Source organism: Biomphalaria glabrata, chromosome 15, assembly GCF_947242115.1.
Source record: "Biomphalaria glabrata chromosome 15, xgBioGlab47.1, whole genome shotgun sequence".
In the NCBI taxonomy this organism is placed as follows: domain Eukaryota; kingdom Metazoa; phylum Mollusca; class Gastropoda; family Planorbidae; genus Biomphalaria; species Biomphalaria glabrata.
This window is the reverse complement of record NC_074725.1, coordinates 14954347-14965866: the sequence shown is the minus strand read 5'-3', so window position 1 is coordinate 14965866 and position 11520 is coordinate 14954347. Positions and strand designations below refer to the sequence as shown.

Below are 11520 nucleotides of genomic sequence, written 5' to 3'. Positions count from 1 at the left end.
GATAGTCGCTCCGGCTTCTGCCAAATATCCGGCACTTTTTACTATCCGGTGCTATTCGGCTCCGGTCGGATATCACTACCGGATAGTAAACCGGATAGTAAAAAGTACACCTATTTAATATGCATAAAGTGGACCTCGTTCCATTAATGTCTGTTGTAGAATGTATTAATGTTTATATTAAAACAAAATAATGTGCTTAAAAATAGAGCCATTATGAATATGCACCAAACATCGTTTATTATAAAGACAAGGCGTGTTAATAACGCAATAGAAATGAAACTTTACATCATAAATGCGCTTTACATACAGAGCAGCAATGGCTGACACTTTTTTAAATTTGTCTTGACCTTTGAGTAGGTAAGTTAACATTTTAAAATGCTACATTCCTTGACTACGTCATGCTGACCAGACGTCTGTCTAGCTGTGCGGGTATATCTCCAGAGGTAGAGATGAACAACTCCCACCACTTTTATTTGTTTAGTCCATCACATTGAGTTTTTTTTTATAGGCAGGTGACCACAAGTTAAATACGATGGACGTAGGTTTAATGTCAGCGTATTGACACTCTCTAGAGGTCACACCTTTCGAGGGAACTGAGTTTGTTTATTTAGTAGTTAATCTTTATTACGGGGGCTGGACTACCATAGCCACACCTCTAAGGTAACCAGGTATATTTCCAGATGAACAACTCCCTCCCCCTTTTATTTGTTTAGTCCATCACATTGAGTTCATTGATTGACAGGTGACCACAATTGACGTAAGCACTCTCTAGAGGTCACACGAGGAACTATGTTTGTTTACTTAGTGTGCCGAGTTACTTGAACATAAATCTCAATTAGTAAGCTGGACTAAAGATCACCTGCACCTAAACGAGTGATCTTTAGTTACACATAACACAAACCGCAAGATTATATAGCCCAGTAAGCCAGTAACTAATTATTTTGTAGAAGACACGAGCTAAACACCCCCTACTCATTATTTTATTTCTTTGGTCCTTGACACCCAATTTATTGATAGACATTGACCATTTTTAAGCCAGAATGAAAAAACACAACGTGCTAACAAAGGATATTACACTGTTAATAAATATTACGGTGAAATAATTTTTCTAACGTGTTAACTTGAATATTATTCCTGCAAAAATGTGTCTTGATTTGATAATAATATTCTTAAAAATTTGTGACAGTCAATTAACTCCTTGTTATTACACATTTTTTTTACTTAAGATGCGTACTTAGCCACTGTGTATCAGGCTAGGACGACTTTTACACACCTGACATCCATAGGCTTACTATCGTTCCCTTTTGTAACAGTTACTGAAACCACGAATAAAATAATTAATAAGTAATAATTAAGGAAGATGTTTGTAACATACTTTCTTTGCATTTAATATTTCTTACGTACGTTCTTTGCACAATAAAATAAAACAAAGATGTGCATATTTGCGTGTGTGTATTTTTTTGCCTTGTATTAAAATCTTTCGAAAGAAAGCTAATTTCATTGTTTAATTCTTTTGACTTAATAAATAACGGAAAACCTTACAGTAACTTTAAAATCGCATAAAATAAATTGAATAATAGTACCGCCGTTAGATCTAGCAAATAAAGAAACAATATGCTGGAGCGTAAAAAAAAAACAAAAAAACAACCCTTGACCTCTAACTAGTGGACGGGTATAATTTATCTATATGCTTGACTGACCATGTCAATGTGTTATCTTTTTTGACTGACACCCAACTCTATAGTGTGCGTCTGCTCAAGGAAAAAACAATGCTTGATGGTTAACACAAACAACTATACACACTACACTAGGACTACATGTTTAGGCTCACTAGGTATATCTGACCAGGTTGTTGGTCTGAAATTCATGAACACATACATCCGACCAGTATACAAGGCAGATTGCACTTTACTTATGAGATTTACATTAGTAACTAGTTAAATATATACTAACATTATTTACATTGACCTTTCTACACACATCTTTTACAGTTGGTGGCATCGTACATACACACAGACACACTCATGCTATACAGATTTTTAGAAATACTGTTAAGCTTGAATAAATCAATCAGTAACAGAGTTTAAAACAATAAGGTATATAAAAGGAAAAAAACTAAAACCAACCAATATAGGTATGTTACTTAACAGTTTCGTAACTAGAATGCTATCAAAATAGATTCAGTAAGTAAACTATTAGAACAATGTATATACATATCACATTTTACAATGAAATACTTATTCATTCAAATTGCAGTAATGAACACATAAACAAAATAGTTCAATATACCTTTTAAATTTACAATAGCAGTAAGATGCTCAAAAACAAGATTCCTTTCTTGAAATAAAAATAAATTCCAGTCATCCCAATTACAAATTAGAACAATAAAATGAACAAAGACATTAATTAAAAAAATGTTTTCACCTGTAACATTCCAATAATCTAATGAAAAAAAAAGGAGCAATAGAAATTATGTTAAATGCTAACCTTTGTTTTGGCACCAGCTTTTTTATCCACATGTAAATTAACAATATATTATTTTACAATTTTTATATTTGTGTTTTATTAAAAATGTATTAACACATAGATATGTAATAGAACAATCACAATGTTTTGTTTTTTTTTTTACTAATTTCAAATTTGTATGAAAAAGTCAAAATTCTTCAATAAATATTCTGTTTAAAGATCTATCCAACTGACAGGGTGAAAAATAAAGTCGAAGCTCAACATTTGTTGTGACCGGCACAACTCTTGTGAAAATGAGTAAATTTATGGCTATTATTAACTATATTTCTGAACAGAACAATAATTGCGAACATCTAGGTGGTCCAGAACAAAAATAAATCAACAAAAAACTCAGTATATAAAAAAAAACATAAAAAAGAAACTTCATGTATAACACACAATTCCCTTGTAGAGATTTTCCAAACTATCCCTGTCAGGACATCTCATACATATACCATTAGGCATGTTGTAATCGGAGTACTTTCAAAACAAAAAGCCAGTGATATTTATTTGTAATATTTTACAATTTTAAATGTTTTCCAAAATGACACCCTCTTCAAGGTTTGTGTAGGTACTCTGTTCTTTCCACCAGGAGGATATATCAGAGGAGACATTTTTGCCCACCAACGAGGAGTCTGTCGTCAGATTTGGAATAAAGGTTGTAGTACCTGAATCTGAGTTGTTTTCATTCACTAAAGGAAGCTGTTTATTGGCTGCAATATGAACACAATTGTCACATTAAGAGAATTTCACATTGATAAAAAATTTATTCTATCATATGTTGTTTTGGGTTTAATGTCATAAGCCTAGTTCTTTTTCATTTATTTTAATAGTTTAATATAAAAATATGATTTTTTAGAGCTCAAAATGACATCTTAAAATGTAATAAAATATATTGCTTTTGGTGTTTGAATGTAAAAAGAAATTATTTAAAAAGTAGTACAGAAAGAGTTAATGATGTTGAGCTAATGGTAAAACTAGCCTGTCAATAGTTGTAGGGCTAGAAGCAACAAACAAGAATAGGCTGGGCTAAGAATGTCACAAATGGTAGAGTAATATTATATTAAGTAGGCTGGGCTAAGAATGTCACAAATGGTAGAGTAATATTATGTTAAGTAGGCTGGGCTAAGAATGTCACAAATGGTAGAGTAGTATGTTAAGTAGGCTGGGCTAAGAATGTCACAAATGGTAGAGTAATATTATGTTAAGTAGGCTGGGCTAAGAATGTCACAAATGGTAGAGTAGTATGTTAAGTAGGCTGGGCTAAGAATGTCACAAATGGGAGAGTAGTATTATGTTAAGTAGGCTGGGCATAGAATGTCACAAATGGGAGAGTAGTATTATGCTAAGAGCAAAGTAAAAAGTAATGGTGAAACATTTAAGAATGTCTGGAGTTAAAGGAAGAATGTGTAATGATAATAACATACAAGAATTGGAAGCTTTACAACTGCGCCTTCTTAGACTTGTTCTATCTTTCTCTGACCTAGTCCCTCCTTCATTTAACGGAGGTGTTAAAAACTTTCTGCTCGAACCAGCCTATATTGAGGAAAAAAAAACAAAGAAACAATTACTCACTAATTGGCAAAATTGAAGAATTCATTTTGTATATACATATGCTATTAGTATTCAACAGAAAAGTAAGATTAAAAAATTTGTTAAAAATGCAATTCTTTATTTTAGTTAAAAAAGAAACTATGAGGTAACAATCAGATATTGTGCTTAACCTGTGACAAACTAGGAGGCTGAATGACAGGAGTACGAAGCTCCACATGGCCTTTCTTACGAGTACGTGGTGGTGCCTGACCATCCTCTTTGTTCTCCTCTTTGTTGTCAGGGTTCATGAGAGACAACTCCGTTACAGTAAACATTGGTTCATTTGTAGCCCTTAGATTGGAAATAATGTTGGAATGCTCCCTCTGAAATAAATGCAATCGTTAAAAATATGTTCTTAAATACTAATTGATTAATATTAAAATACAGTTGCACTTCAATTGTAACTAACTTCCTTAGTGTAACATTTTGCCACAAGAGTCCCAATGGATACAAAATCTCTGCTTGATAAAGAGCAGTGTTATGATATAAAGCAGGTGGGTTTAACATTACAGATGAACAAATCTCTGACAATACCTAAATTGCTCTTATTTATTGCAAGAGGATGAGCTGCACATAGCAACATTTGAATCCTTTTGTCATTCTTAAACATTTTCTTTGTTGAAGTGTTAAGGATTATGAACCCAATCCAAGAAAAAATTTACTTTCATATTTGTCTGAAAGTAAGTTTACGAAAATATAATTACCAACAAAATGAAGCCCTATTTGTAGAAATGTGTACATCAGAAGATACTGGGGCCACATGCCACACATAAAATGGGGTCTTAGGTAAAGAAAAATACTCAAATTAAGTAGGAAATCAATGATACCTCCTAGACTCCACTATTTTGTGCAATAATTATGGAAGCACATTTTATTATTTCTATTCAAACTCTTAAATACCAATTTAAAATATAAACTCTTAAAGATAATATATGAATATAACCCAATACAGTAGTGTGAGGCTATCAAGCACAATATAAAAAAGGGCTAAGTACCGTATCATACAAGTTGCTAAGTAAATGATTCATTGACTACAATGCTGTAAATCTAACAAGGTATACAATGTTCTAGAACATACAGCTCTGATTCTCTTCAGGCATTTGTCCAACCAATTTTTGATAGTTTGTTTTGCGACTTCCTCCTCTATGGTGAACTCCAGCTCCTCCCTAGCCAGAGACTCTTCTAGCTGCAGAGATTTACGGATGTCTACAGAACGATAGGACAGCATGCTAGAGAAAGAAGAAAACATTTTTTAAGAGTTAGTGAAATTGTTATGAATTGTCATCAGTTAATTTGTTTGTGGATACAAAATTTGGATCAATAAAAATTCTGATATAGAAAGAATGTACCTGAGAACATCATGGAAAGTGACTTCCCCTCCCTGATGCAGTTTTTCTATCTCGTAACACATATGTTTGAACAAGAGCCTGTCCCTTTCAAGGTCTACTTCTAATCTTCCTCGAAGGAGTCGCAGAAGGAAACGCACTCTTCTTGCAGGGATCATGCCCTGGAAATTGAAGATTAACATTTTATTATTGCCACACTGAAATTATTATTTCACATGTAACATCAGTTTCCACTAAGTTACTTCATGACAATCTTATAAGAAAACTTTGAAATCCTTTATCTCAGAAGGCAATCACTATGTCAGTTGTAGATTCAACACGCTAATTAAGTTACAATTTAATGCTCATAAAGGTTACCTAGGGTATTTTGCAAATGGCAAATAAAAGAAATTAAATAACATTAAAGAAATTAAATATGCCAAAAGCAAAGTATTTGTTAACATTATATGTTTTAGTATACTCTAAAAGGTTCCATTAGGTTGTTATTGGCAGAAGTGGTAATGAACATAAGCACTCCACAACCTATAAAATGCTTCCAATGACATGCATCTCAAATAGCCTCCGACAACCAGACCAACTACTAGCATTCACGTGTGGCTCAGATATTGGATCTGGCAGAACAGTTATCACTGACAGAAGAAGGGGGCAAAGACAAGTAACTGACCCCTAAAACAGCTTCGGGCATGAAGGGCTCATTGGCCTCAGTATACAAACCTCTGGTGCCTAGTGGCTATGCCAAAACATGGGAAAAGCTTAACCCTGAGGAAAAAATAATTCAACTAGCAACACCGTGCTACACCCAGGCAACGCTGTTGATCCCAAACTGTATTAGATACCTGCTGTTTCTTTGGACACATTAGGTACATAAAGATGGGGGAACTGCTGTTTGAGGAACAATGTTCTGACAATAGTTAATGCCCAGGTATTTATTTAAGACTAACCATATCTATTCCATGAATTATAAAGGCCACAAATACTCTAAAAAAAAGACTTACTTTTCTGTTGATATCAACTAAATTCCAAGTATTCTGAAACTGTCTGATATCATTGTAACTCAAGAGAGCATCTTCTTCATTAGAATAAAACAAGGAGAAGTTTTCCATGATGATGGCTGAAAACACACACACAAACATTCTTAATGAACCAATTATAAACAATCAATAATTACTAAACAAAGCTAACTTCATTCTAAATAACAAAAATGAAAATTGAATTATTTTTTTTACAGACATACATTAAACAATACATCTACAATAAATATCTTTGATGTTCGAGTATTGAAGAGAAAAACTATAAATTTGTTCTTAATAACACTAAAGGCATTACTCACCAACTAGAAGATTGAGAACAATGTAGGTGATGATGACATAGAAAGAACAGAAATAAACTATAGAAGCAAAATAATTTCCGCAGTCTGTTTGCCAGAAATTTCCTCCCTTTGAACAGAATGGGGTGCTCACCTGTCATGCAAAGGGAAACAAAATCTTTTAGTTAGATCACTGTTCTTTGAAAGCTTGTAAATGAACATCTTTTATATATATATATATATATATATATATATATATATATATATATATATATATATATATATATATATATATATATATATATATATATATATATATATATATATATATATATATATATATATATGATATATTTTTATATTTACAAAGGGCAAATAAACATTTATATTCCTAACTATGGTAGGTTGTTTGTATAGAGTCCACTTGTATGATGCACTTAAGTAGATAAAACTTAACACTCACCATACAATCATGCATGATTTTGTTCCAGTCTTCACCAGTCACTATCCTAAACAGCAAAAGTATTGCATTGAAAGCTGTCTCAAAGTTGGCTTGTCTAGAGCAAAAAAAAATGTTCATGGATTAAACATGTATGACATAAAATTATTTTCTGCCTCTCCCCTCTCCCTCCCAAAAAAAGACATTCCTTAATGGACATAAGCCAAAGATAACAAATTTCACTCTTATGTACAGCCTATAAAGATTTAAGAGACTTTGAGGTGTCTGGAGTTAAACCAATGGTGACAGTTGAGATTTCTGCTGAGATTAAGATATTTCTGAGTGCATTCAGTTTTAATGATTAACAGAAATTGTCTATGAAAATTAAAAATCAGGTAGCTTTATATACAACATTTGACCTAAAAATGACTTTTCCAAAAAGAAAATAGAAGCAAAAGTAAACTGTGTAAATGAATCAATCATAAAATTTGAAATATAACTACCCTGATGATTAGTCAGGAATAAAATTGCTCTTCATATTGACTTTAAACAATTTAAATATTTGATAAGTAATGTACAATAAAAAATATAATAAAAACTTAAAACAATAATAGATTTGGAAGGTTAAGGAAAAGTATAGAGTAAGGAAAAAGTATTTCAGTATCAGTATTTCATGGGTCTACCTAAACCAAGCAGTTGTCTATATATTTTCTCACATATGAGGCAGACTATCTGTTGAGGGTTGATTTAGGTTCTTATCAACCTGATTTAGAAAGGGTCATGTGTATGTGCCATGATTCAGCTGTTTAATTTCAGAAGCCAATTATTGTTATAAACTGTGCCAGAAAGAATAAGGAATAAGATAATGTTTGAGAGGATCTTTGAAACATTTTCAGGGAGCATTTTTGTTACACAATTCATAATCTCAGTGAAAAAGCATGCTATTCCAGCATCCTACAAGTGTCTCACCCAGCTATAAGCATTGCTTTGATACTATCTACTTTGAAATCCACAATTACCTGTGTACAATCTTATCCTCATAAGAGATGCTTTCTAATAGTGTTTAAAATCAATACCCAATACAAGTTAACTGTTGAAACAAGTCAGTACCTTCCAAGGTTGTATCCATATTTGACACTGCCAAACAGGATGACACCAGCATAGGCATAAAACAACATCAGTAAAAACATGCCCATGATGATAAACAAAGCTTTAAACAATGACATGACCACAGTCTGCATCAACATCTTCAAGGTTGCCTACAGAAATAGAATTAACAAGAAAATAGAAACAATGATAAATGTATGAAATGGAATAACACAAGATTTTGTAGCACTAGGAGAGGCATTGTGGCAGAGAGGTAAAGTGCTTGGCTTACAAACTGAAGGGCCCCGAGTTTGAATCCTGGTGAAGACTAGCATTTTTAATTTCAGGACCTTAGGGCTCCTCTGAGTCCACCCTGACATTAGTTGTGGAATAGTAAAGGTGGTTGGTCACTGTGCTGGCCACATGACACCCTCATTAACCGTGAGCCACAGAAACAGATGACCTTTACACCATCTGTTCCATAGATTACAAGGTCTGAAAGGGAAACTTTATGCAGCACTGGATTATAGGTAAATTATATTTAGATTTAGGGCTTTTCTTTAGGAGAATAAGTCTATTAATCTCATTTGTCAAGAATACTGAGGCCAATGAACAGCATAACAATATGTGAAATCAGTTCCACCAAAATCTACTTACATGTTTGCCAGTGACAGTAAAAAATCTTAGAACAATAACGATGTAGCCCAGCGAGTTAATGTGCTCTGACTGTAGAAATAAACACACAATTGTTACTCAAAGCTATTGTACCATCATACAAAAAAAACAACAAATAGTTAACTAAGGGTTCTAAAAATATGAACCCCTGAAAAATAAAATATGTTTACTTCATTGTACATACAAAGTTAAAAGTGTTTGTAAAAATTGAAAAGAAAGTATAATATGTAATCACTTTGAATGAAATTAGTTTAAAATGGTATCTTTATTTTCATATTTTTAAACCCAATACTGTTTTAACGGTTTAAATAGACAATGCTTATTACTTTTATGCAGAATAATTAAGATTTTTCAGTGTTACATTTTTGTAAGTATAAAATTGCTATTCGTTATCTAGTAAGTATTTGAGTTTTATGCTTCATTAAGCATTTAAACAAGAAAAACCATCACTTAATATTCTATCAAAGATAAGTCAAAATCTATAAAAAAAAATTGACAGAAAGCATCTATGTTTCCTACTTCTTTGTTTTTTTAATTTTCTGTTTATCTCCCAGTGTACTCTGTTGAAAACTTCACTAAATTATAGAGAATGAGTCAGATATAAGGATATACAGATGTGCTTGGCGTGCCACTCCCCTATTCAAATATAACTTATTGATCCTACATATATGTTGATAACGGCATAATATAATGCATATGATAGTTCAAAAAGTAGTAAAATACCCACTGCTACCTGTGATGAACTGTAGTGTAATATAATCCATATGACTCCAAGTAGTGTGACAAACATATCAAACCTATTTCTTCTGCTGGTCCAGTAGCCAGCAGGAGACAGGGCTATCATTTTCATTATCACCTGCAAGATAAGAATTAAACCAGTAAGTGTTATCTGTTGTTCTAGATAGGAGGTGAGGAAACTATATCAAAATATTTATTTCATTCAGTTATCTTTCTAAAGAAAAAACATTTTTTTTTACATTTACAATAAGGGAGAACATTTTTCTGAAACTAAAATAAAAATGAAACTTGAAGAACCCTTGTATAAGAATTACTATTGTAAACTAGAAACAAAAACTAATTTATCAGATTTATGAACCACTGCCTTAACTTGAATCATGTCCATTCTAATAATGAAATGTAAAATAGCAAATGTTACCTCTAAAAAGAAGAGCAAAGTGAAAGCAGTGGAGAAGCCAGCAAGAATGTACATGGTGGACTTGTTAGCATCATCTTTCCACTGCAGGAAAGAAGAAAATCATGCATCAATATTTATACAAAGAATTTTAGTAAACAAACTTAGAGAAATTCAGTTTTGGAAAGAGCATCACAACTTTCAGTGAAAACTACAGACACAGTTATTTTAATGCGTTTAAGAATGTTTTCAAAAGCAAATACTCCAAAGAATAATCTTTCCACCAAATAGTTAAATTACATCACAATGTAGGTATGGTAGTTGAATAATAGAACACTCGGCACCTGAACCAAGTGGATTCAGATTCAAATCTCAATGAAGACTGTGATTTGAGTTTTGAAATTTTTGAGCCTACCCAACGCTAATGGGTACCTGACATTAGTTGGGAGAAAGTAAATGTGATTGGTCATTTGTGCTAGTCACATGAAACCCTTGTTATCTGTCTGTCATAGAAACAGATGACATTTTCATCATCTGCCCTATAGATCGCAAGGTGTGAAAAAAAAAGGAAGGGGTTGTTGTTCAAAATAGTAAAAGAAGTACTATAGAGTAAAAGATGTGGATAGTATCTACTGATATACAAATAAAACAATATAATGAATGTGTTGCACGGGTGCTTGTGTACTTATAACCATTCAAAATAACAATAAAAAATGTAATTTCAAAAAAAGGATTTAATAAATAAATTAAAGTACTTTTGGGTAGTAATCAGCATATTCTCACTTTAGTATTGAATATATATTACACACCTAAATCAAGTAATGAGTATTAAGATTGTTAAAATGTGTTTAACATCAACTCCAAGGGCATTAAATGAAAGACCCCCCCCAAGATTATTAAACCAATGCCTCAAAATAAAAAAAAATATAAACAAGGTTACAAAGACAGTTTGTGTGGAAACGGAAATACAAACTCAAAATCGGCCCCCGAAGTGGTCCACCCAAGCAGGAAAAAAGGCAGGTTTCAATATTTTAAGAAGAATATCGGTATTAAATTCTATCAAAGGCAAATGACAGAGAAGAATGGAGAAAGAAGGTTGACAGATCCTGTGTGGTGCCCCAAAGTTCCAGCAGACCAAGGGATAGGTGAAAGTGAATGTGATGTTAGATGTAAACCTGGCCTAACTGATGTCTTATAATGAGTATCTAATTGATCTAATTGTTTTGTAAAAGGGTCAATCTCTTATACAAAGCCTCAAGAAAAAAGCATTTCCGTAAGAAAAATTTAAAAAATTCCTTTAGTTTTGTGTTCCGTGCATATCAGAGTGCTCTTCAGTTCACGCGATAATATGAAAACCTACTTATTAATTGTTGTTTTAAATTATGTCCAACTTTTTTGCTTAGTAAATAGATTTTTTTCTCTTTAAAAAAAAGTTAAA

The 11520-nt window shown here is 32.4% G+C and overlaps 1 protein-coding gene across 7 annotated transcripts in view; it reads right to left on the bottom strand.

The window, feature by feature from the left end:
* Positions 1-754: 754 nt before the first annotated feature.
* The window catches only part of LOC106061791 (sodium leak channel NALCN-like), a 36210-nt gene continuing 25444 nt past the window's right edge, over positions 755-11520 (bottom strand). For all 7 annotated transcript variants that reach the window (XM_056013155.1, XM_056013154.1, XM_056013156.1 and 4 more), the window contains 12 exons: positions 10107-10187; positions 9684-9806; positions 8933-9001; positions 8300-8448; positions 7214-7307; positions 6775-6904; positions 6440-6555; positions 5448-5605; positions 5177-5327; positions 4230-4421; positions 3933-4041; positions 755-3218 (listed from right to left, as the gene is read on the bottom strand). In XM_056013155.1, the coding sequence (XP_055869130.1) occupies positions 3034-3218; positions 3933-4041; positions 4230-4421; positions 5177-5327; positions 5448-5605; positions 6440-6555; positions 6775-6904; positions 7214-7307; positions 8300-8448; positions 8933-9001; positions 9684-9806; positions 10107-10187 (1557 nt within the window). In that variant the 3' untranslated portion in view covers positions 755-3033. The remainder of the gene's footprint in view (positions 3219-3932; positions 4042-4229; positions 4422-5176; positions 5328-5447; positions 5606-6439; positions 6556-6774; positions 6905-7213; positions 7308-8299; positions 8449-8932; positions 9002-9683; positions 9807-10106; positions 10188-11520) is intronic.